Source organism: Acomys minous, assembly GCF_964271855.1.
Source record: "Acomys minous genome assembly, chromosome: 14".
Lineage (NCBI taxonomy): Eukaryota > Metazoa > Chordata > Mammalia > Rodentia > Muridae > Acomys > Acomys minous.
In genome coordinates this window covers 78,425,652-78,452,608 of record NC_140496.1, presented here as the reverse complement: position 1 = coordinate 78,452,608, position 26,957 = coordinate 78,425,652, and the positions used below count along the sequence as shown (strand labels likewise).

The following is a 26,957-nucleotide window of genomic DNA, read 5'->3' as shown; positions in this document are numbered from 1 at the left end:
TGACCTCTCCGATTTCCTAATTTGCTGTAATGGCTCACAGAACTCAGAGAACACATAACTATTGTTTGATGATGCATGCAGGTAAATAGCATAAAACCAGGTCCAGAAAGGCTCAGCTTACAAGTAAGACCTTTGGTCCCTGTGGCACATAGCTGTTGTTTACCAGCCAAGATGCTCTCTAAAACATTGTTTATGTTTTTTACAGAAGTTCCATGACATAAGTAAGCATCACTGATTAAGCCACGGGTCATTGAAAGCAATCTCTAGCCCTTCTTCACATGAGGAGGATGAAAGTTTCAATCCTGTATTAACAAGGTTCCTTTGGTAAACAACCTCCAATCCAGGTCACCTCATTAGCATAAAAATCAAGTGTGGTTCAAAGAGGCTGACTAGGAGTTTAAAGATCATGAGTTGCTTTTCATGAAGATTAACAAAGAAGCATGGTTCTGTCGGTCAGGGAATTCTAAAGGTTTTAGCTGTGCTAGTAACTGAGGGCAGAGAGGCAAGCAGCATTTCTTGCTTGCTCTTGTGTTACAGATACAGGTAAGTACAACAACACACACCATCGTGTTGCAACGTAGTAACAAGCTAAATACTCTTAGAAGCTGCATAGAAAACACTTCTAAAGAGTTCTGGCTCAGCTGGGGTGTGGTGGCCCACGCCTGTATTCCCAGCACTCAGGTAGGCAGAGGCAAATGGATCTCTCTGAGTTTGAGGCCAGCCTGGTCTAAAGCGAGTCCAGGACAGCCAAAGCTACATGGAGAAACCTTGTCTCAAAAAAATAAAACAACAAAAACCCCTGGCCCAAGTGATGGTTCTGCCTCTACCTCCAAAGCAGCTGCTCTGAGAGGACTGTTTCATTTTCATTTTTTATTTTCAACACTAACGAAGTGTACTAGTGTTGTTATATAGTTGACCATGTAGTTTGATTAAATTACAGATATTTCTAATATTTCTAAGCTTATAATGTCTGTTAGGTTCTGTTTCAATATGCAAGTATATTTAGAATCACTTACTGTGAGCCATTAAAGAAATGTGAACATTTATTCTCAGTAATAAATGACTTTAACAAAAACAATGTTATATGAAAAAACTACCTTAGCTACCAGTAAAGTAGTGTTTTGCCTGGAGTTTTTCCATTTTGCCACCAGCCCTGTGCTTTGACTGAAAATTTAAAAAGGAACTTGAAATAAGGTGGAAATTTATTCACTTCATTATTTATAGGTAAGGAGAAAATGAGAGAAGTCCATAGAGCATTGAGGTATATTGTTACAGTTAATCTCACAGATGTAACAGTTTGACAGTATATGGAAAACAAACTTTTCTGTACTCCCAAGAGGAATTATTGGGAAGGACTCTTGAAAATCTGTTTCTCATAAATTCACTGTTTATCGCTTGGATGCTTTGAAGTTGTTTTTTTTTTTTTTAAATAATTGGTTGTCAGTTATATGCTCACATAATATGCAATTTTGAGAAATGTTGTGTCTTCAAAAGATAATGTGAAGTTTTAATGGTTAGTGATTAGTTGCTTTTTAAAGAAATCTGAATTATGGAGAAAGCATTTTGATAACAATGTTTGAAAATGTATCTATCACTTATCTATGTCACCTACAAATACTATATCATCTATCTGAAGCAAATATGCCAAAAGACAAAATTAAAAAGTAAAGGATCATAACTGACCTGTGATTTACAGGTCTGTATTTGGGCAACACTTCATTCCATAAAATACAAGGAGCATGCTGGGCCTACAGACAGAGAAGGGCTGAGAAGGCAGAATGGAGCAAAAGGCAGTTTGAATGCTTAAATACTACTTTCCTTGTGGAGCTTGCTAAAGCAGTTGTGCAGGTTAGAACTGGCCTGCTTAGGACTGTCTGCCTCTCTTTCTTTCTATGTCTTGGTTTGAGCATGGTGAGCAGGGAACATAAGCATGAACAAACCCATTTTGGTTTGGTCTTTTGGGACCCTGTAGAGGAGCTTAGGCCTGAGCAATGACTGCCAAGTTCTGTTTGTTTTGAAGTGAGTAAAGTTTTCCTCAGTGTCCTCCAGAGAAACAGAATCAGCATACACATATGTGCATGTGTACAAAGAAAGGGATTCTGTTTTGGTTTTTTGCTTTTTATTTGCTTTATCAACTTTGCCTTTTCCTATGATGGTGGGTAAAACTCTTCTACTGACATAATTTGGACTGTGACTCACTCAACAGTGAGTATAAGAGTTCCATTGTGAGTGGAACAAGAAAATCCAATGAAAAGAAAAAAGTAGAAACTAGCTTTCCTGAGATCATAGACAGTGACAGAAGTCAAGATGTGATCTGATGGATGTCCAGGTGATGAGGGGAGAGCCCTTGTCAGAACCCGAGGCTGTTCCTCAGCGCTCCTCTGAGTGTGTTCTCCTCATCCATCTGCTTATATGTGTGGCCCATAGGAAGTTAGAAGCAAATGGTGAGCTGTCTGTCATTTCCTGGACCTGATGGCTTTCTCCTCCCAAAGGACAACCCCCTCTCCATTCGTTGGCTGCTCTACTTCTTTGGTTTCTTGAGCCTGTCTTTACAGGTGCTTCCTTTGCTTCCCCCTTCCAGTGCTTGACACAGGGTGTGTGTGCACCATTCTACAGTCTGAGAGATCTGCGGCTCCACTCTCTGAGCCTGGTGCTAGCCCTTTGTGCACAGGGTAGTAGGGAGCACTAACTGCACTCCAGAGATTTCTTTAAAATAATCGTCTTATGTGGTTGTGGTTGTGGAGGCTTGGCAAGACCAAAATCTGGAAAGGCTCACCCAGAGATCTACTGTCGCACATCAGAGGTGGTCCTCCATGTGTGTCTTTCTCATTTAGGAAAAGGTGGGAGGAGCCAGCTTTTCCCTTTATACCTGTTGCTTCTGTACAAATATCAGAAGCTGGTTAAGATATTTGTGGATACAATATTAAGCTGGTTCATCCTGTTCTTGCTTTCCTTTTCTAGGATCAGTTCGATAGCTTAGATAAGCACACACAATGGGGAATTGACTTCTTGGAAAGATATGCCAAGTTTGTTAAAGAGAGGATTGAAATTGAACAGAACTATGCGAAACAATTGAGGTAAGTTCATTTTTTTCACTTCTTAGAAATGAAGTTACTCATTTAAACAGCTAAATATAAAAATAATAGTGTTTTGCAGGTTAAAACTTGTACTTTTTATCCAAATCAGTTTGAGTTAGAGAACAAGTGCTTAATGTAGTTAATTCATCGCCCCATACTGTGGGGAGTATTGACTAGCTAGGTCACGCACCTTGATTGCAGAAAGATGTTTAACCTGCTTAAATCTCAGGGCAGTGGGGAAGCTGCATAAGGAGCTTCTTTAGCCCTTTCCACCTTCAAGCCGTTGAATAAAAACAGTTCAGTGCCTAATCAAACAAGACCTGAGCTGTAATTCAGTGTTTCACACTTTCACTGCTTGCTGTTGTTTGTTTGTTTTAGAATTCTTTCTAATGCACTGAACTTGAGAATTTCTAAGTCTTCAAAATAGAGTTTGTGTTAAGATAAGCTTCCTTTTATATGTTAAAATATTTTAGGAGTTTATAACTCTTAAATTGGATGGAATTAATCTTAAGATTTTGTTGAAATAGCAAAATTATCATTCCTTATCACAGTTTTACAGATAGTCTTGCCTGAAGTTGATAAAATAATGCTTGAAATTTGAAGAGCAGCCATTAGAGTTTAGCTGGGCCTTAGGGTGCTTCAACTTGTTCCAGGGCACAAAACCCATTGTGAAGCCGGGCGTGGTGGCGCACGCCTTTAATCGCAGCACTCAGGAGGCAGAGGCAGGCGAATTGCTGTGAGTTCGAGGCCAGCCTGGTCTACAATGTGAGTTCAGGACAGCCAAGGCTACACAGAGAAACTCTGTCTCAAAAAACCAAAACCAAAACCAAAACCAACCAAACAAAAAAAACCAATGTGAATAGGCACCAGGGGTCGAAAGTCTAGACATACCCATCCCTTGTTTCTGTTGTATGTAGATTCCACCCAGCACCCTCCTGTCTACCCTCCCCTCTGGACTTTTCATCTTCACACCTGCACTCTTCTCTGTTACTCTTTTGAGAGAGGATGCGTAAAAGTATTCATTGCAGCCATCAGCCGCTCCTCGCTCATTCTGACGAGTTGGCACTGCTGTCCCAAACGCCATGTCGGGTTCTTCTAGCGTCTCCATGAAGAAGGTGGTTCAGCAGCTCCAGCTAGAGGCTGCGCTCAACTGCGTGAAGGTTTCCCAGGCAACTGCAGACTTGAAACAGTTCTGTCTGCAGAATGCTCAACATGACCCTCTGCTGACTGGGCTATGTTCTTGTCTGGATCCCTTCAGACCCCAGAAAGTCGGCTCCTTCTTGTAGTCATATATGTCGAGGTTTCTCAAACTGCTTTTCGTGAACCAGTGAATGAATATTCGAGAGAACTGAATCTGAAGTCTGTACAGAAGTGTCTCTATAACACGGCTATGATATACAATCTACTTGTCAGTCCTTAACATCTGCCTCTCTGAATTTTCATGGATTTCTGTTTCACAAGGTTTGACTATTTTGTATATATTGGCTGTTGCATACAATAAAACAGTATACAAAACAACAACAACAACAGAAGTATTCATTGCAGAAAAAAATAGGATTCTCTTCTGAAATACCTACTAACATATGAGTGGTAAAAAATATTGTTGTATATATCCAGTTTAAACAACCAGGTGTACCAGCTTATTTAAACTTAGAAGATTGTTCATATTCCACCCATCAGTATAAAAGGCAGGTTGCAGAATTAAATAGTAGATGTTAGTGCTTGTTTTAATTTGTACATTATAATTAGGTAAAAAGTCGAAATTTGTGTGAACTCTAGGGAACTCCAAGTTTCCCAGTTGTTGTTCTTGTGGACTGGGAGCAGGTAGGTGTTAAGGGAAGGGAGCTGTTTTTTCTTTGCACACTTTTAGGGTAAATTATTTTCAGTGACTTGGTACTACTACTTTGGTAATTTAAAACTCAAAGAAAAGTAGTCGTATACTTGGAAAGAGTGCCATTACAAATTGCAAAACAAAAACTTGATAATTTATAAGATAAAACTTACACAGTCTCAGATATCTAATTATCCAGGACAACCCCCAGATCTCAGAGGGTTATGGTGGGCTCAGTAACCGGACTGAAGTTGCAGGCTTGTTAGCTGTTGCTATGAGACTGGTGGTTACTATCATTTCATTTGCTTGCCAGGAAGGAGAGGTATCAGTACTGCATCGAAGGAGGGTGGATTGAACTCACTTATGTATGAAAAAAAAATCTGATTTCATAGGGAGAAATGGACTTTGTTATGTACCCTCTGTGAGGAGTTGCCTCTTTAAAGGATTTGGCACATTTCCATGCTAACAGTGGCTCTCAGTTGCTGGGCTGTTGGATAGTGCTGAGGTATTTGGGAGGAGGCATGCTTTGAAGCTGTCTGCTCTTGCCCTCTTTGTGGAGGTTTGCTGCTTTGGATGAATGACTGGGGAATGATTGAGCTGTCAGGTGCTGTTTACGGCGTCCTTTTCTTTCAAAGGGAAGAAGCTTGTCTTGGTTATTTCCTCTTTAGCAACCTCCTCCTATTTTTGTTGTTACAGAGGTTGATTTTATGCATAGGAAAGTAATACTGCTTGGTGAGGTACACTCTGTTCCCTTATAATAACTATATTATAATAAAATGTATGATAATGTTAATATATATATAACTGCCCGCCTCCCATTATTCCTTTTTTAAAAATTCTTTTCTATCTTTTTTATGTTCTTTTTTATTTTTTGAGACAGGGTCTCACTGTAGCTCTGGCTGGCCTGGAACTCCGAGATCTCACCTCTGGTTGGAGTACCAGGATTAAAGGGTTATGGCACCTTGCCTAGCTGTTCATGTTTTTGATACTTTAGGGTTTAAGTGTATTTTAGTGTTAGATATTGATTGGTATGAAAAATTGGTGTAAATACAAGTTTAGAAAATAAAGTCTAATCAAAGACAGTTGATGTCCATTTTGAATGGTGCTAAATGGTGATTACAGAGTACTTGGGTTTTTGTTCTTTATTTACAGAGATAACCAACTGAGATAAGTCTGGGGGGCTGTGAGTGTGCAGGGATCAAATGCGATGCCTACGCATGCTGTGCATACACCACCACCAAGTTGACCTCCAGTACACTTGTTATTTTAATAAACTTGTATTATACATATGGCAGGGATTAATTAAAGTTTCTAAGTAAAAAAAGAAGCTGTATATGCACAGTAAGTGTAAGTATATTATTTTCTCTTCTAGTAGAAATAATTGCCATATTATGTTTTATCACAGAAGTATGGCTATGTAAAATTATATCCCCCAGCCTTCATATTAGAACGCACAAGTGTGATAGTGTGGGATACTGGAAGCAAACCATACTGGAAGGCAAGGAGCCTGTAAACTAGTCTTCTCTTAGAGCAGAAATCTCTGACTTCCTTTTTAACTAGAGACTGCATTATGTGAATTTGTATTTCCATGCCAAGCGGGATAACTTACTGAGTAAGTATACATTGAATGAATGAATCAGTATTCTTTCCATCTAACTTAGAATCTTATGACCTTTGATGATGCACTGTTCTCTTTATACACATCACTGCCATAAGGTTGTTAGTTTATGTAAGCTGTTTTTAGGGTAAACTTGTACACTTAACATTCTTTTATCAGAATCAGCCATTAACATCTCACTCTGTTTAAACTTTAACTTGTGATTGCTTTATTTCCCTGTATACTTTCCCCCTCTTCTGTTTTAGACAAGGATTTTGTCGTAGCCCGGTGGGATTAGAAGTGTGTGTCCCCATGCCCTGATATATTTATATTGCCTGTATAGAATTGGTCTCTAGCAGCCTCTAGTCATGTACTTTACCTCAGTGCAAAGTGGATGCACTGCACCTGAATTGAATCATTGAATGATTTTATTACTTAAAATTCTGCTTTTCAATTCAAGAATATAATCCCTACACTAAAATGTAAAATTCACAAAGGGAGGGGTTATTTGTTCTGTTGTAGAGTGATTATTAATGTTTAATATTGGTTCATATAATTATTAAGGCAGCAGTTATTCCTTAACTCCCTATTGTATAAATTAAAGTCACAGAAACCTGTTAGATTTTTTAAAACCTTTAATGCACTGGGCTGGGCAGATATTAACCCTCTAAGCTATCTTGTCTGCTTCCCAGCCAAAATCCCCATAAATATTTGCACATGTTTTCCATTTGGGCCGCTTCTTTCCATGGCAATCGTTAGAGCAAGCTGCTCCCCACCACATGCTTCTAGTGTACACTGACCCATGCTGACCTTTCCTTCCTTCCTTCCCCTCTCCTCCTCTGCCACCTCCAAGCCCAAGAACCTTGGTTCTGCCTAGTATAAATATAACTGGACATGGCACAGCCTCTCTTTGCCCAGTCCAGGCTGTGGACAACTTTACTTAGCTTAAGGGATAATTTGGGAGGCAAAGATAATTTGGAACATGTCATTTTGGATAGGTGAGAATTTGTTTGTGAAACCTTAAGGATCTGGGGGAGGGAACAAGCAATTAACATTTGACTTCATAGTAGCTTTAGATCAATCTCAACATTCTCTTCTGCTCCTTACTGGTTCCTAGAACAGCTTTTGGCAAGAGCAAGCTTTGTTTTTCAAAATATTTATTTAATCCTTACTATAGCACTTAATATGTTAGCACTATTTTCCCTTTTTTTTTTTTTTTTTTTTTTTTTTTTTGGTGGTGGTGAGTAGTGGTGGGCCGGTGGGTGGTGTGAGACAGGATCTCTCTGTATAGCTCTGGCTGTCCTGGAACTCATATTGGCCTCAAACTCGCAGAGATCCGCCTGCCTCTGCCTCCTGAATGCTGGGATTAAGAGTATGTACCACTGTCACTCAGCTTCCGTGTTTCTTAGTATTAACACATTTTCCTTAGATAAATTGAAATTCCAGTACTATTTTGTAGGCTTGGAAATAGATATAGAAAAGTTAAGGGAGAACTAGTTGTGTTTATCTGTTGCTGCTGAATGTGGGCTCTTAGGTATTGCATTATATTGTGTGTCACCCTTAAGAGATTTACTAGGTCTGTGTCGTTCTTCACCCCACACCACCACACAGACTGCTGCATATGTTAGTAAGTCATCCCCAAACTGAGAGATACATTCTTTCCAACTAACTGATCCATATAAACATAGCACAATAATTACAGAAATTTGATGGCACGTGCCTTTAATCCAAGCACCTGGGAGACAGAAGCAGGTGGATTACTGTGAGTCCCAGGCCAGCCAGGGCTTCATAGTGAGACCCTGTCTCAAAGGGGAAAAAAAGGAAATGATAGGTGTTTTTTTTCATAAAGTTGAGGTAAAACGGGGCTAACAGTTCAGAAATCCTTTTAAGCAAATGTTTTTCTCATTAATGAAGCTTCGTATAAACCAGCAGCATTTCAAGCCTGATGGTCTAAAGGACAGATTTGCCGCGCTTCAGTTGCTTGAGGTTTTAAACCTCATTTAGAAAGTACTTCTTTTTTTTATTAGTATGAAGATTTGAGTAAATACTCAGTACCTTGGTTTCCATAACCTGTTATAAATTACAGATGGTATTTTAGTTTAGTTTCCTCTGATTTTTTTCCCTTCAATTTTCTCTTCAATACTGTTAACTGTTTTCTCTTGATGCCTTCTCAGAAGAAAAGAAATAACATTTGGGCAACTTTCTTTCAGTATTGTAACGGCATCTTGATATGTGTAGTTGGGTCTCATTTAGCAATCATTAGCATAGCTGCTGGTTGTTTAAATCATTGCCTTCTGTTCCTACTCTCGGGTGCCTTGGAGTTCTATTCAGTCTTTCCTGTTGTATTGTACTGAAAGAGATGGCTGTCCTTTAACTGTACTAAGCTAGTTGGAGTTCTAACAACTGGATTGTGTTATTTCCGTAAGGATTGTGTTTTAGCAGTTGCAGAGTACCTGCCTATACAGTAGGCTTCCACCTTGTATTGCTGTGGAATGATTTTCTAATAAAGTCAGGCATATCCACTTTCATAAGAACTGCAAGGTGTATTTCTGACTATTATATAAAACTGGTTTGTTTGTTTGTTTGTTGGTTTTAGATTAAATGATCTAAACAGAACTTAGTATGTAAAGCATGCAACCTTTTAAGAAAGAAAATAAGTTCAAACCTGTTGGGTTGAATGTGTTCATAGTGAAATTCCCACTGTTTAAGGACATCATTGTTTAAACATTAAACTGAAAAAAAAAATAGTTTGGTTGTTCATAATATCAGTTGTGTATCTTTTATTCAGCCTTTTACCCTTTTCTGGGAGTCACCTCAGGACCTCGGTTCTGTTAGAAGCATTCAAGCAATGGGCCTGATGGCTCCCATTTGATTGGCCTCTGAATCTAACATCAAAAAGGGAAACAAATGATCAAATTTCTTAGTAGAACTTACCTGGAAAATATAATACTTATGTCTGTGGTGTCCATTTGTTCTTCAGTCTAAATTGAACAGATAAAAGTCTTTTTCCCTGCTATTTTTAACTTACTTGAAACATTTTCTTCTAGAAGATCTAAAGTGTCCTAAAAAGCCTCATTGTTACGTTTACAACACAATAGTAATGCCACATTGTTAACGTTCTTTGAGCATAGACTGTGGAGTTGTTGCACTAACATGCATAGCTCACACTCATTTATATGTTATTTGTAGTATTTTCTTGACATGCTGAAAATAAGGCAAAATTAGGGCCTGGTGTGTTAAAAAAAATGTGATCCTTCATATCTGAGCTTGTTGGATTTTTTTTTCCCTTAGGTTTTCAAGACATCAGTATTTAAAGTTTCTAATTTTTGTTATCTGTCTACTTGGCATCTGTCACTAGCATAAGTATAAGTATTGAGACTGAAGCATATCCTTTTTAAAAAAGTATTATATTCAGAGCTTGTTCTATTATTACATCGTAATAAGTGGGATAAGGACGTATTGTTTAGTTTTAAAAATTGAAGCAAAATACGATATTAAAAATTATCATCTTAACTATTTAAAAGGTATAATTGATCGATATTTAGTAAATTTACACAGTTGTGTAGCTATTGCTATCACCCATCTTCATAACTTTTCATTCAGAACAGAAATACTCTACTCATTAAATAGGAGCTTCTCAGCCCAACTTCCTTTAACCCTAACAACTACCTTTCTGTAAATGTGAATACTCTGTGTACCTTATAGACATATTTGTCATTTTGTGCCTAGTTTATTTCATTTATAATAGTGTTCTTAGTATGTAGCAACCATTATATTGACAGTATTCATGCTGTAATACTTTCTTTTAAAAATATATATCTCCAACAGACTTCTTTATGTAAATAATAGATTAAGGGGGAAATAGGCATAGAAGTATGGAATAGAAAAGAAATAGATGAGCTATTTTATTAGTTTATATCCACCAACTAGTATAGAAGATGCTCTGTACAAAACACTTAAGAGTCCAAATGGGGAGTGTTCTTTTGTGAGGCTACAGAGATCAGTCTCTAGTATTTAAAACTCAGGCTGCAGTTCTTATTTTTGGATGGCTCACTGAGTAGCACAGCTCTTACTTGTAATTAAATTTGAGCAGAACCGTGGCCACTTGGCTCAGGTAGAAGTAGATAAAGTGTTTGGTTTCATGTGTCACATAACAAAGTTCACCCCACAGTGTAGTGCCAAGTGAGTTGGACTTGTCTGACTCCTTCTTGATACGTGCTGCATTATCCTTCTTCTATATGACATTTCTTCAGTGCTGGACAAACACCCGACCAAGTTCTGTGGCATCTCTCTGTCATATTTGTGCTTTTTATTCCTAGAGTCTGTTCTTAGGTGGTTACTGAGGAACAGGGGCTTGCTGGCTCTGGTAGGCTCCTGGAGGAGGTGTGGCAGTTTGTCAGACCAGAGAGGAGATGTTGTTGCTACCTAAGTACTTCTCCATTTTCTTCCTTTTAAGAATGAATACTATTTTATTATTTGTACATACACATTTTGTTTTTTGTTGTTGGGAATTGGATTGTTTCCACCTTTGTTGTGAAAAATATTGCTATGGATGTGATTGTACAAATATCTATTTCTTTAGGATCCTGCTTTCGGGTTGTTTGTTTTTGCATGTCCAGAAGCAAAATAGTGGGACTGTGCAGTAATTATGTGTGTATTTTTTTAACTTCAAAAAAATTAGTTGAAAGTTCCGTGCAGTGTTTGCTCATATCCACCCCTCCTCTGACTCTCCCCAGATCTACCCCTCCCCTATCCACCCCTCCTCTGACTCTCCCCAGATCTACCCCTCCTCTATCCACCCCTCCTCTGACTCTCCCCAGATCTACCTCTCCTCTATCCACCCCTCCTCTGACTCTCTCCAGATCTACCCCTCCTCTATCCACCCCTCCTCTGACTCTCCCCAGATCTACCCCTCCTCTAGCCACCCCTCCTCTATCCACCCCTCCTCTATCTACCCCTCCTCTATCCACCCCTCCTCTGACTCTCCCCAGATCTACCCCTCCTCTAGCCACCCCTCCTCTATCCACCCCTCCTCTATCTACCCCTCCCCTATCCACCCCTCCTCTGACTCTCTCCAGATCCACCCCTCCTCTATCCACCCCTCCTCTGACTCTCTCCAGATCCACCCCTCCTCTATCCACCCCTCCTCTGACTCTCCCCAGATCTACCCCTCCTCTAGCCACCCCTCCTCTATCCACCCCTCCTCTATCTACCCCTCCTCTATCCACCCCTCCTCTGACTCTCCCCAGATCTACCCCTCCTCTAGCCACACAGCTTTGTGCCTCTCCCCCTTAAATCCTTTAAGACCAATTTGTGCGACCCAAATAGTCACAGGTGTGTGATTCCCCTGAGTGATGGTGACTTTCTAAGGGTTACACTTTTAAAGAAAACTGTCTTTCCCTCTCAAAGCTAACGCTTGTCATAGCTCCACAGTTAACAATAGGATTGTATGCCCACCTACCCTCTCTGTGCTAGGATTTGGTCTGGCTTGGGCTTTCACAGACTTTATACACGGTTTCCCACTACTGTGAGTTCACGTGTGCACCTGCTGTGTCCAGAAAACAGTTTCCTTGTTGTCATCAACTGCCTTTGCCTCTTCTTGCGCCATTTCCACAATGATCCCTTAGCTGTGAGGTGTATGTGTGTGTGTGTAGTCTATCTACCCCTTAGCTGTGAGGTGTATGTGTGTGTGTGTGTGTGTGTGTGTGTGTGTGTGTGTGTGTGTGTGTGTGTGTGTGTAGTCTATCTACCCCTTAGCTATGAGGTGTGTGTGTGTGTGTGTGTGTAGTCTATCTACCCCTTAGCTATGAGGTGTGTGTGTGTGTGTGTGTGTGTAGTCTATCTACCCCTTAGCTATGAGGTGTGTGTGTGTGTGTGTGTGTGTGTGTGTGTGTAGTCTATCTACCCCTTAGCTGTGAGGTGTATGTGTGTGTATGTGTGTAGTCTATCTACCCCTTAGCTGTGAGGTGTATGTGTGTGTATGTGTGTAGTCTATCTACCCCTTAGTGGCTGAGCATTCTGCAGTCTGTATACCTTGGCCAGTTGTGGGTCTTTATGTTAACCACTGTCTACTGCAATTAGAAGCTTATCAGATGAAGGGTGGAGATGTATTGCTATATAAGCATAACAATAAGTCATTAGGAGTTAGTTTAATACTATGTTCATCTAGTAACATAACAGTAGATCTTCCCTAGGCCTATGAACTGTCTAGAAACAGGTTATGCCTAGATAATGGTGCCAGGATTAAGCTGTGGAATGGGGCTTAAATCCTGTCAGCAATTGGTAGGCTATTCCCATGATGTTCATGCTACTGTCGGGGGGCATATCTCGCCAAGCCAGTCACTGTAGCCTGCAGGGTTTATAGTTGGGTATCACTGATGGCTACTTTTCTTCCCCAGTAGCTTGTTTGCACAGCACCTTGCAGCACTGTGAAAGCTAACTAGTAGGGATGAAGCTTCCAGGTGCATACAAGCTTGATTTTGCTGTCTTATGGCTTAGGTATATGGTGTCTTCAGCAATAAGACCTTACCATCAAGTTCTAGAGGGTAACTGAGAGCAATCAGTGGCAATTGTCTGTAATGTTTGGACACGTATAGGATGGTACTGACCCACAACTCCCAACAAAGTAAGCCATTCCTGACATGGGCTTTTATTCTTTAGTCTCTAGTTGGCAGCGTTGCTCTGTAGGGAGCTTCTATAGTAGTAGGTTTTCATGTGACTTTTCAAAAGGTCTTTAGTGTTAGTTATTCCTTCTCATATTCTCTCCTGTATCCTACTCACCCCAACCCTAGTTTAACCCTTTCTGTTCCATTATTTCCCCTTAACCCTTTATATCTGTTGTCTTATCTCTCCTCCCTTGAAAGTCCCTCCCTGCACCTCTTTAGTAATTTCCTGACCTCTATAGATATTCCTTGAAGATACAAAGCCAACATGCAGACATGAGAGAAAGCATATGATGTTTGTTGGTAGCTCTGGTTACTTCTCTTGGAGTAACTTTCTAACTCCATTCGTTTACACAAATGTTATTATTTTGTTTTTCTTAATAAGTCAACAATATTTCATTGTGTTAATATGCCACATTTTCACTGTCTGTTATCAGTTGACAGCACTTAGTTGTTTTCATTTTCTGGCTTTTGTGAATATCTCTAGAGTAGGATTTAATAGTGATATATATATCACATATATATATGAGTGGTATAGCTGGTTTGCATGGTAGTTCTATTTTTTGCTTTTTTGAGGAACCTTAACAATTATTTCCATAGTGGGAGCACCAATTTGCAATTTTTACCATCAGAGAGTAAGTTCTTCTTTTTCCACGTCCATGCCAACATTTGTCTCTCTGTCTCTGTCTGTCTCTGTCTGTCTGTCTGTCTGTCTGTCTGTCTGTCTGTCTGTCTGTCTGTCTGTCTCTCTCTCTCTCTCTCTCTCTCTCTCTCTCTCTCTCTCTCTCTCTCTGTGTGTGTGTGTGTATTTACCTTAGCCATTCTGAATGGGGTGAATTTTTCATTTGTATTTTCTTGTTAACTAAGTATATTGAACATTTTTAAAGTGTTTGTCAGCCATTTGCATCCCATCTTTTGAGAACTCTGTATAGTTAGTTCTGCACTTTACTTTCTAACTGGGTTTGATTTCTTGTTTTAGTTTTTTGGAGTTCTTTTAGATTAGATTCTGTTTGTCAGTTGTATAGCTGGTTAAAAAAAATTTCCCCATTCTGTAGGCTGCTTCTTTACCTAAGTGATAGAATCTTCTGCTGTACCTTAACTTTTTAGTTTCACGAGGTCCCATTTATTAGTGGCTATGGTCTCCTATTGGAGTCAGTCCTTTCCCATGCCAACAAGCTCAACTATATTCCCTACATTCTCCTCTACAGAGTTAGGAGATCAGGTTTTCTCTTGAGGTTATTGATCCATTTGAAGTTGAAATGAGAATCAAGTTTCCTTTTACATGGAGGCTAACACTGTTAGCTAAAAGTGTTATCTTTTCTCCAGCGTTCAGGTGGCTATCGAGGGTGAATTAAAATGTGGCCCCTCAGTTCTGTTCATTGATCCACGAGTCAGTTGCTGTGTTAGCACTGTTTTCGTTACTAAAATTTTATAGTATAACTTGACACCTGGATGGTGATACTGCCTCCAGATTTTTTGTTGGTCAGGATTATTTTGGCTATGCTGGGTTTTCTTGTATTTCCATATGAAATTGAAGTTTGTTTTTCTCAACTTTTGTAAGGAATTGGTTGGAATTTTGATGGGATTACACTGAATCTTTAAAGTCCTGATAAGACAGCCATTTTTATAATATTAAACCTACCAATCCATGAGCAAAGAGGTCTTTCCATCTTCTTGCATTTATTTTTTCAGTGTCTTAAAGTTTTAATTGTATAAGCCTTAAAGTCTTTGGTTAGATTTTTTTTTCTAATACAACACACACACACACCCTTACAGTACACACAGAGAGAGGGAAGTGTTAATGACATCATTTCTTTGGTTTCTTTCTCATGTTGTCATTTGTGTATAAGAAGGCTACTGAGTTTCTGTGTGTTAATTTTATATCCTGCTACTTGGCTGAATATAGTTATTAGCTATAGGAACTAACTGTCTCGTGTGACTTAATTGTCTGTGGATCTAGGTATACAGAGAAATGTCTAGTAAATTAGTAATATTTATTGCTCTTTTCTTGGGTTTTCTTTTCTTTCTGCTGGTCTGATTCCCAAGTAGTCTCATTCACATAGGTATAGACTCATACTGTTAATCTAACAATTTCAGAAGGAAAACATACCTTCCCAAGAAGCTATTTAAGGATTGACTTTCATTGATCTGGATTAATAAGCCTGGATCATATTAATAAATGCTCTTTAACCATAATTGTGTGGCCATCTTCGCCATAGCTACATGGATGAGATATATTTTAAAGTATACTGGTTTGTACTGGAATAACAACTTACAAATCCCAGGAACTACACAACTAGCTGAAAGTTTATTTTTGCACTTAATGCTTCAAGTTCATAAGACTGTAGGGTAGCTCGTGTGCTAACTCAAGGACCCAGATTTGTTTCCATATAGGTCTTATCCTTAAGCTTGCACAGTTGCTTCAGCAGACGTTAAGAGATCAGGGAATCATGACCCATTTTATAGAACTGACCATGTGATCTTGAGCAAGAAAAGAAGATGGAAGAGGCAGGCAACTCTGTGAGTTCCAGGACAACTGAGCTTCATAGTAAGAGAGACCCTATTTCAAAACACAGAAACAAAAAAAAAAAAACCAAACCAACAAATTGAAAGAAAGGTGGAAGGAATGTTGGAAAATGTAGGGTGATAACCAAATTTTGCCTTAATGGTCCAAACCCTAGGTGGGTGGATCTTTTATTGATGTGAGAAAAGAGCGAGGTTTGTGAAAGAAGAGAAATTCTATTCAGTAAATTTGAGGAGGTGCCCATTGCAGATGAGTATAGCCGTTCCTTCTTTAAACAGATGTGTTATAATTAAGATGTTAAATATAATCCGTATTATAAAATTTATCTGTTAAAAACACAATACAGTGACTTTTAGTATGTTCTTAGAATTATGCAGCCATCATATCTGTATCTCTGACTGGCCTGGAACTCACTGTATATGCCAGGCTGGCCCTGCCTCCTGAGTACTGAGATTAAAGGCTTCCCACCTTATTTTTTGAGACGTCTCTGTCTGAATGTGGAGCGTGCTGATTTAGCTAGACTGACCAGCTGGCTAGCTGCCAACAAGCTTCAGATATCCAATGTCCACCTCCCTGGCAGTGGGATTGCAGGTATGCTTGGTGCACGTGGCTTTTTGCTTGAGTGCTTGAGATGGAACTCTGGTCCTCATACTTCACAGCACGCAGGATATAGCCATCTCCAGAGCACTATAATTTTAGAATATTTTCATCATCACAAAAATAAACTTTGTACCCATTCACAGTAAATTCCTCCTTCTCCTGGTTTGGGCAACTATGAAGCTATTTTTGTCCCTGGATTTGCTTCTTCTAGTTAACTCCTATATTTGTCATTTCTTCCTCATACTTCCCTTTCTGGATTCTCTTTCAGAATGACTGTAGGTTTCACATAATTTCTAGTTTCATAGTTGGGACTCTTTTCTATCATTCTAATACCTGAACTAACTAGTAGCACTTAGTAGCTTTGCTGGTATTTAGGTGAATTGTGAAATTAATACAGGTACTTCAGTGAGTTTTGGTTATGTTTCTGGTTCTTAACCATTGGTTAAGAGTAGTTAGTTACTGTTCATTAATATGACTCAGGAGGTTTTTCTGTGTTTCCCATTTATCCTCTCTTCCTCAGTGCTCAACACTCTATGCTGATGTGCCAGCAACATAGAGCCCACTTAGAGTTCTTCATGAATTTCTTTTCTTACTTCCTGCTCTTTGCTCACCGTACTTTCTCTGCTAGAAATCCCCACAGGGCTTTCCAGTTCCCTAATTTCTGTTTACTCCTTTAGGCATAGTCAGAGATTTGGAAATTTTAGTCTTTCCTCTTTACAGAAAGCTGTATTAAGAGCTAATTAAGAGCTACCTAGTCTCTTTATATGATATTGTTTAGAAATATCTATATTTCATAGGTCTAGATCAGCAATATTACCTGTTAAAGTGTTTGTGCTGTATAGTTATTTGGAAATTATATATCCGTATATGTGCGCGCGCGCATGTGTGTGTGTGTGTGTGTGTGTGTGTAAAACATGATGACAGTTTCATGTGTTAACTTGACAAAATCTAGTATTGCCTGGGAAGTGAGTCTCAGCGAGAGGTTGTTTGGATCAGCCAGCCTGTGGGGTCATGTCTGCCAGAGGTTGTCTTGATTACATTGATTGAGGCAAGAAAGCCTGGCTGTGGTGGGTGGAGTCATTTCCTGAGTTTGGGTCCTAATCGCACAGTAGTAGAGCTCAGGTGAGCACAGGCATGCATGTGTTCATCTTGTCTGCTCTTGATTGTGGCTCTGTCCAGCTGCTTCATGTCCCTGACCTGGCTTCCTCACAGTGGCCTGCAACTGTAAACTAAAAAAGCCCTTTCTCCCCTAGATTTTTCAATGTAGTATATCATAGCAACAGAAATGAGACTAAAATCACTTGTGTAGTGTGTAGTAATAATTTCTTAAATGTTTATATCTGGTGAAAATCACATATAAGGCCTAATACTTCCCACATGTGTTTTCTAATGATGACTGGACTTCTTGATGACAGGCACTGAACTTTTACGTGGTTTTTACTTCATTGGTGGTAGCTTTTCTTTTTTGTCATAGTGCCTTCTTTATACCTTACCATGGCACTTACTGCGCTGCACTTGTAATTGCTGGTGTGCCTCTCTCCTTTCAAGAAAGTAGTAGCTCTTGAACATGGGTATCTCTTTCATTTTCGAAGCTTCTGGTAGCTTGCACAACAGCTAGTACGTAGCACATAATTATTTGTTATTTAAGCATGAGACCCTGAGTAGGCATGTATAGGCACAAGTTTATAAGTAATTATTTGCCTAGAGAAAGGGAAGTTAAAGGACAGGGACGTGCTTATCCTTCTTTACCATGAAGGAGGCCCAGGACTGTAGAGGGCGGAGTTAAGTCACGTGATGATTTTCATAGTAGAGTAGCATGGTAGAGGATGGTGGCCAGCTGACCTTTCATCCCTTAGCCAGCATCCATGTTTTTCTGAGTTACTATTAAAAATATCTGATTTGTCAAACAAAAGAGTGTTAGTTTTCTTTGGAGTGTGTCTTTGTTTCATCACTCAGTTTCATATGCAGAATATTGTTTCCATATTATTCCTCTTAGTTTATAGCATAATCTAATTGTAACTATAATATCATAATGTAACACTGTTAATATTTTAAGGACAAAATGTAAATAATGATTGTGTTAATTATGTTAATATTTATAGATAATTATGTTACTAGTCTCAATTTTTATGCACAATAGTGTTTTCTGAAATCCTTAATTAAATTGGAAACTTTTATAATTATTTTTATTTCAAAAGTATTGTTTATAAAATTGAAACTTTTCTTCTTCTAGAAATCTGGTTAAGAAGTACTGTCCCAAACGCTCATCCAAAGATGAAGAGCCAAGGTAAATATCTAACCTGTTAGTTATTGCATATTAAAATATTCAGGACATATATAAACTTTATTACTTTGTATTATACTGAAATCATTTCATGAAGTTTTTCTTTAACATTTGTTTTAATAAAAAACACCACAGTGCTTATTTAAAAAAGAAGGAACTTAATCAATAGTTAGAATTTTTTTTTTAAGTATAGTTAAAAGGGGGATTTCCAAGTAAGATTTAGACCAGGATTTTACTTGAATTGTTTAGTCTCCAGAATAAAGGGATGTTTTCCAAAAGTTTATTGTGGAGTTACCATCAGTTTTCTAAGAGGTTTACCTTTCAGGAAGTGAAAACTGCTTGGCTGGTTGGTTTAAAAGAATAATGAGCCGGGCGTGGTGGCGCACGCCTTTAGTCCCAGCACTCAGGAGGCAGAGGCAGAGGCAGGTGGATCACTGTGAGTTTGAGGACAGCCTGGTCTACAAAGTGAGTCCAGGACAGCCAAAGCTACACAGAGAGACCCTGTTTCAAAAAAAGAAGAAGAATGAAAAATGATGAAATTTAAGGAATAAATTTTGAATCCTGAGTAAAGACTAGAAATTTCTCTTGAGCTTTTTAGAGGTCTTAAGCATTAATATGCAGGTGGTTGTAAATTGCAGAGACTAATTGAGATTAGACGAACAGCTTTTTTTTATATGTATCAGTTCTTAGCATTAAGGGAGCCCTGGGTGACAGTGAGTTTAAGAGTGTGATCCTTGGTCTGTTCCAAGTAGATATAACATTTTAACACAGCAATTTTCTTTGTTTCTCTCCTTCCCTTCACACACATTTTTACCCTTATTTTTGCCCCCTTTATCCCTCTTTGGTGCCAACCATAATGGTACATTTCCATTCAGGATGTGGGCAGGCATACAGGCAGCTGTATCCAGAGCTGATAGCACAGTTCTGTAGATCAGCCATCAAGATGCATTTGAGTGCTATGATTGGCAGGTTCTGTCCTCGAGAACAAGCACATCATCTCTGCAACAGGTTCAGCTGCCAAGCCTAGGAATCCACCCAGGTGATTCCCAAACTCAGGCCAGTCAGTGGGCAACTTAAAGATTCCAGTATGTCAAAAGAGCCTGCAGGTAGTATTCTTATTATGTTTTGACCCCCAAATATCCCTTTATTTATAAATTAAAGGCTACGGGAAGATACTTTAAACATGTACAACTTGACTTTAATGCCCGATTCTTTCCATGTGTAGTTCATTTAGAATGAGCAGATGGAATTTAGGTTGAGTATATTAAAATTTACCAGTATTTAGACTTCAAAAATACCTCACCAAAAAATTGTAATGAAAGCAAAAATAAATCTCATTATTTTTAATACTTTTTTTTTTTTGCCAGGTTTACTTCGTGTATCGCCTTTTTTAACATCCTTAATGAGTTAAATGACTATGCAGGACAGCGAGAGTTAGTAGCAGAAGAAATGGCACACAGAGTATATGGTGAATTAATGAGATATGCCCATGACCTGAAAACTGAAAGGAAAATGGTAATTTTTGTAATTTTTATCTGATTATAACAGTCTTATAAAATAGTTTTAGACAAATAATTATTTTTATTTTTTAGAAATAAATGTTCAGGGACTGGAGAGATGGTTCAGAGGTTGGGAACACTGACTGTTCTTCCAGAGGTCTTGAGTTCAGTTTCCAGCAACTACATGATGTCCACAACCATATATAATGTGATCTGATGTCTTCTTCTAGCCTGCAAGTGTACATGGAGGCAGAGCACTATATACATAATAAATAAATAAATAAATCTTTTAAAAAGAAAGAAATGTTCAGCACAAAAACTGGTTTTCTATATTACTGAATTTCTTTTAATTAAAAATTGTGAGATCAGAATATACTGTGAAAAAAATTTCAGTAACAAACCCTGTGAGATAAGCCTACCAGTTTATAATCTGAATTCTTTTGTTTTTTTTAAGATATATTTATTTATTATTTATATAGTATTCTTCCTGAATGTGTGCTTGCAGGCCAGAAGAGGGCACCAGATCTCATTGTAGATGGTTGTGCGCCACCATGTGGTTGCTGGGAATTGAACTCAGGCCCTTTGGAAGAGCAGCCAGAGCTCTTAACCTCTGAGCCATCTGGCAACATTCAGCTCACAGACCAAATACAGCCTATCTCTTTATTTTTTTGTTTCCTAAGATCCCATATGTAAAGAATATTTTACATACTAATATGTAATATGTAATATTCAACCGAAACAAAATTAAAAGTAAATATTCTGTGGCATGTAAAATTATATAAAATTTGAATTTCAGTGTCCATAAAATTTACTTTGCATTCAGTGAGTTTGATATTTCCTATGGCTACTTTTTCATCGTGTAGACAGAATACTGTTTGGCTTGCACCCCTAAAGTGTGTATTAATTGTTACCTCACTTTTTATAGAAACCCCCTATTAAAATGATTATTATATTCTTTAATATTATGCCTGTTTTAAAGAAAAATTTTGAAGTATTAAAGTATTATCTATAAGGTATAACCTAAAGTTTTTTGCTTTCTTCCTAAATCTAAAGATGTATAACTACATATACCTATATATATTTTATCACCTTAAAAGAAAGTAAGGAGCCTTTTAAGGATATTGGGATTTAATTAGAATGTAAATGTAATTATTTTGTTTCTTTGTTCTTTTTGTTTGTTTGCTTGCTTATTTGTTGCTGGTTATAATCTTCAGCATCTCCAAGAAGGACGAAAAGCTCAACAATACCTTGACATGTGTTGGAAACAGATGGATAATGTGAGTTACAGTGATTGACCCCTAAGCCTCATTATGCTGTACATCTGAGTCCGTGTTTCTCAGTGTATTAGTCATACTCTGCCATTTATTGTGTAATAACCGAAAAGCATAAGTGGAGGATTGATTTTCCTTTTTCCCTATGAAAATCCTGGAACAAATTCTCTAGTCTTCATATCGTGGCAAACATTAGGGATATTTATCCAATATCAAAGGGGTTTGGAGTAGTAGGAAACATATCTTGGGAGATTGTTGGCTGAGGACAGTACCAAGATTGTAGTTTTTAACGGTTTATAAGAGCTGGATTCTCTTGACCTCATTTTAGCATATGAATACTGAGAAGCAAGGGGGGCCGCCTTATAAGAAGTGTTTCTTCTTGCTCAGCAGCCTGAATGAGCAGTTCTGATAACTTCTAACTGTAGAAAAATAACTTACAGGACAGAGTTAGAAAACATACTGTCTACTTACATTTCCCCTAAGGTCCTTGATAATGTGGCTTTTCTTAAGGTTTTGTTATACGTAAACAAAGTGTCCACATAGACACTAGTCTTTGTTACTGGAAATGCTGGATTGAGAGACTTTGTACTATAAGTCTTTTTAAATGTTCAGGTTGCCAAGTGATTGGCTATTTGCTAGCTTTTTTTTTTTTTTTTAATAATAGGTACTATTTGCCTTAAGAACTGTGCTAAAGAAAGGGTTTTTTTTGTTTTTGTTTTTGTTTTTTGGGTTTTTTTGGTGTGTGTGTGTGTGTGTGTTTGATTTATTTAATTGTGATTGTTGAAAGAACTTTGAGACTGAAATTTTACAAATGTAGTAAGGGACTCTGGTTTCTCTTTATGCTGTGCAAATATTTGGCATTTTCAAGTCCTGTGCATCTATTTGCTATGTTTTTATGTTTTCCTATTTAAAAATGCATATTCAAACTTAGAATCTGAGCCGGGCGTGGTGGCGCATGTCTTTAATCCCAGCACTCGGGAGGCAGAGGCAGGCGGATAGCTGTGAGTTCGAGGCCAGCCTGGTCTACAAAGCGACTCCAGGACAGCCAAGGCTACATAGAGAAACCCTGTCTCGAAAAACCAAAACAAACAAACAAACTTAGAATCTATTTCTGTTTAATGGGTCAGTGATTTTAATCACCAATGATGATTTAGAGTTCTTAGGTATATTAATAGTCTGTTTTCATTTTCTTTATAATTGGTTTCACCAAGACTTTAAGGGAGGGTTTTTATTTATTAAAATTTAAATTGCTATCAGTGGCATCTTTAGTATTTGTCATCTAATAAATGTGTGAGAGAGAGTGTGTGTATTTTCATGTGCACAGAATAACATACTCCTATACTTAGGAGGTACAGGTCCCTCTAGAAACGGGTGTTGACATAAATCTGTTAACAATATGTGCTGACTTGCCTTTAGAACAATTGGCAGTTATTAAGAAATGTTGCAAATGTCATAAGACAGGACGATTACAAAAATAAAGCATTTCAAATGTATTTCTTAAAGTCATTATTATTAGGAAGAGTAAGTTCAACCCTAGTCAACGCTTTACTGTACTGCTCCCTATTTTATTTCTTGTGGATCCTACAGTCCAGTGAAAGAGACAGGTATACTAATTTATGTTCAATATGTAGAAACAAGTAACAGGATCCTATTCTTTCTTCTTAGAACAAAATTATAGACACCTAATGTGCCTGAAATAGTTGAAAGGTGCTGTAAAGAACTGGGAGAAATAAAGGACTTGAAACAATTTAAGGGAAGGCTGAAGACAGCACTCCTAGGATGAAAGATGGCATTTAGAAGGAGGGCAGAAAGAGTGTTCTGTATTCTGTGAAGAAGTCTTGAAGGAGTGGTCAGAACTTAAGAATATTAATGGCAGATGCTAGGCCTGTCAGTCAGCAGGCTCCAGATGATAGCGTACAAGTCGCTGAGAACAGAACTCAGAAACAGCAGCTCCACTAGCGCCTCATGTCCTCTGTTTACTTTGCTTCTTAGTCTTCAGCTTTGTACTTCAGGCTTCGATGTTGATGGAGAAAGCTGCATCTAAGGGCAGGAAAAAGGAACATTTCTTTTCTCACTGTCTTATTTTATCGAGGACATAAAGCTGGCAGAAAGCCCCAGCAGACTTCCTCCTAGGTGTCTTTGATGAGCCTGTGGGGAGAGTGGGACAGAAGCCACAGCTATTTACAGCCTCTGTGTACTGAGAGGCAGGTTCTGCTAAGGAAGGATACGGAATAGACATGGTTTTCTTTATTGTATAATGATACAAAGAGAAAGGAATAGCTTTAAGTTATTTGTACTTGTGATTGTTTGGTGTTGCAAGAAAAGTATATGTTTTTCCACAAATAAAATACTTAATATAAAACACTTGTTTATAAATAGCCTCAATTTGTATCAAAATATTAACCCATAGCTATTGGCTTAAGTCTTCTGCTTTTTTTTTTTCCTGAGTAATTCTTAGAACATAGACAGTAAAACATTTTCCAGGCAAGGGCTTGGTAGAGGCTTCCTCTGGGGATTCTCAAAAACTAGAGTCACAGATTGGGGGGGTGGGGGTGGGGGTGGAATACACAGGGTTTTTCCTGGCATTTCCTGGCATTTCACTCAAATGGAAAGACCAGGCTTAGCTAGTCACATCTGTAGAGTTTTAAATGCACATTTAAAATAAGAGCACACAGACAAGGATCCCTAGACACCGCAAGAAAACATCAGATCAGAGACCACAATAATATATAGGAAGAAAGCAACTCATAGCAACTATGAAAGATAAAAAGCTTAAAAACAAGAACATCCAAAACTGGTATTAATTTTCTCTGTGGAATAGAGAAAGTATTTTATTTCATGGAAATAAAGGTAGGTAACTATTAAAACAGAGGGTGTAAAGGACAAAAAGAACTTCATGGAGGGAGCAATAAAAAGTCCATTAGAAAGAAAGAAAGATAAAATTGAAGACATCTTTCAGAAAGTAAATCAGAATAACAGGTTAAAAATACAAAACAACATAATAAAATTAGAAAATTTCATTTAGCAGTTTCTTTTTCAAAATAATAAGTATTCTAGATACAAAGATGGACAAAAGTAAGTCCAGATGGAAAATGCTTTCAAATGTATAGTCACGAAGTTCTAGAGGAAAGAATTTTCCAGCCTTCTAGTAAGCTACTGCTAAGTGTGACTCTGCAGAATGACAGGGAGATTAATAGGTCCAGATAACAGGTGCCAAGGTCCTTAGGATCATAGCATAGGAAAGCGCCAAGAAAACAGCTATGCGCTGAGTAGCTGGGGTGAGTTCAGACATAAGCAGATTACAGTGGAAGCCAGGCCTGGTAGCTCATGCCTATAATCCCAGCACTCGGGGAGGCAGAGGCAGGGGGATCTTTATGAGTTTGAGGCCAGCCTGGGCTACAAAGCAAGTCCAGGACAGCCAACGCTACACTGAGAAACCCTGCCTTGTCTTGCCGTCCCTACCCACCCCCAAAAAAGAAAGGAAAAGAAAAAAGAGTTTACTATAGAGATTTAAACAATGTGAGGAAACTGGAGTTGAATTAACAATAAGTGTATATTGAAAATCAAACTTGTGCATAGGTAAATAACATGCTTCGGTTATAAATAGCTTTTAAATTTTTAATTTTTTATGTGTATAAATGTTTGCCTGCATATATTTATGTGCCCACATGTGTGCCCGGTGCCCTCAGAGGCCAGAAATGGGTGTCAGTTTCCTGGAATGGAGTTACTAATGTTGTAAGTCAACTTGGTGGATGCTGGGAATCAACTTAGGTCCTCTACAAGAGCTACAAGTATTCTTAATTGCTGAGCAGTCATAAAGTCACAGTAATATGAGTTAGATAAAAGTTGGGTGTGGTTGTAGGCAGGAGGATTAAATGCTCAAGGATAGGTTGGCTACACAAGTGAGTTCTAGGGGATCTTGTACTATATAGTAAAACCTTGTTATTATTGTTGTTGTTGAAGGAAAAACAACACAAAAACAAGTTTGTGTCTGTGCTGATAATATTTCTGTGACATCTGACAGAAACAACATAAAACCATTTTGAAGGGACATTTTCACATCTTAACTGTGTTGGGGTCCTACTAAAAAACAAAACAAAACGTGGAAGCAGACATCAAAACCAAGCAATGAAGATTTATTTATAATAAAAATTTCCCTTTTTTGGACAGAGAATTAGATATAAAGTATTTGCATTTTTATTTATTGTCAATAACTAATACTTGATGTTTAAGACACATAACTATTATAACCAATGTAAGTTGGTTATAATAATATATTTAATTTTCCAAATTAGAAAGGACAGATTTTACTTTTAGAGTTTAATTCATTTTTACATAATAACCCACTGGTAATATTTAAGTTACTTCTTAAATTCATTTCCTTTTCTTTACAGAGTAAAAAGAAATTTGAGAGAGAGTGTAGAGAAGCAGAGAAAGCACAGCAGAGTTATGAAAGATTGGATAATGATACCAATGCAACCAAGGCAGACGTCGAGAAGGTAAGACATACAAACCTACTTAAAAAATAGTACTAGTATGTACTTATTGCATACACCCAACAACCCTGCTTTGATATGCAAATATTGCTTACTTGAAGTCGTATGTATTGGTTGAAAAGGAAATATGATAATATAGTATCTTAGTTGCATTCATAATGCTCAGGAGAAACTGGCTACTAGGGGTTTTTTCTTCCCTATTCCAAAATCAGATAAAAAGACAAGATATAGCCATCCAGTATGTACATTGGATGTTACTGAGTAGTAGTCTTCAGCTGCTTTACAGAAAGTGAGCACTGAACTGTCACACTGTTACCTACGCACTCAATGACAGTCTTGTCACTGATTCTGAACTGGCTGTTCTGTAGCTTAGTTTGCTGGTAGGATTGCCTTGTAACTGCTGTTTCTTAGCTTCTCCTTTGATAGTGTGCAGTTGTTCCCTCCCCCCATCTTTAGTATCCTTTATATTGGCTTTGCTAATCTGTTTCACATTGTTGGATTACAGAGACAAATGCCAAATACTTTTTAAAATAATAGTTTTGTAGGTATTTTAGCTTATTAGATAGGCTCCACTTCTAGATAAATGTATTTCTTCAACTGTTCACATAGGGAATAGCTTATTCCCTTTATTGTGATCCTTACCTTGCTTCCTTTTAAATTTTCAGTAACCTAGTTAGGTCCTTTTCTGAAACTGGTTATAACCCTGGTGTAGTTGATCGGTTCTGATTTGACTACCTCTCTTGTCTGCACACTAAGTGCTTGTCAGTATGACCTGAGTGTGTGTGAATCTAGTCCACCACATTGTTTGAACTGACCCCCATTGAGTTCATGGCAATCTGGAACCCTGTCTTTTCATGTGTGTGTTCGTATGAGGATGTGTCTCTTATAACTTACACTGGACTTTAAATTTGTATAGACATCTTTATCCATTTATAGTTTTGATTCTGATATTAAAGTTTTTATATCCTAATTTTGATTATCTGTATAATTTCCTTCCCAACATTATGCCATATCCATAATTGATCAATGTTTTACTTGATAGTATTAAGAATAGTAGCAACTACAAAAGGTACTATCTATATTGTACATGAGACACATCTGATTCACTATCAAATA

The 26,957-nt window shown here is 38.0% G+C and overlaps 2 protein-coding genes across 4 annotated transcripts in view; both read left to right on the top strand.

The window, feature by feature from the left end:
- FNBP1L (formin binding protein 1 like) overlaps positions 1–26,957 on the top strand; it is a 77,818-nt gene that overhangs the window by 26,467 nt on the left and 24,394 nt on the right. For all 3 annotated transcript variants that reach the window (XM_084756044.1, XM_084756043.1, XM_084756045.1), the window contains exons 2-6: positions 2,962–3,077; positions 18,525–18,578; positions 19,943–20,090; positions 21,289–21,351; positions 25,740–25,844. In XM_084756044.1, coding sequence (XP_084612170.1) covers positions 2,962–3,077; positions 18,525–18,578; positions 19,943–20,090; positions 21,289–21,351; positions 25,740–25,844 — 486 coding nt within the window. The remainder of the gene's footprint in view (positions 1–2,961; positions 3,078–18,524; positions 18,579–19,942; positions 20,091–21,288; positions 21,352–25,739; positions 25,845–26,957) is intronic.
- LOC311582785 (guanine nucleotide-binding protein G(I)/G(S)/G(O) subunit gamma-5-like) lies at positions 3,363–5,596 on the top strand. Its single transcript, XM_084756046.1, has one exon. It carries the CDS (start codon positions 4,160–4,162, stop codon positions 4,361–4,363), a length of 204 nt encoding a protein of 67 aa, XP_084612172.1. The 5' UTR covers positions 3,363–4,159; the 3' UTR covers positions 4,364–5,596.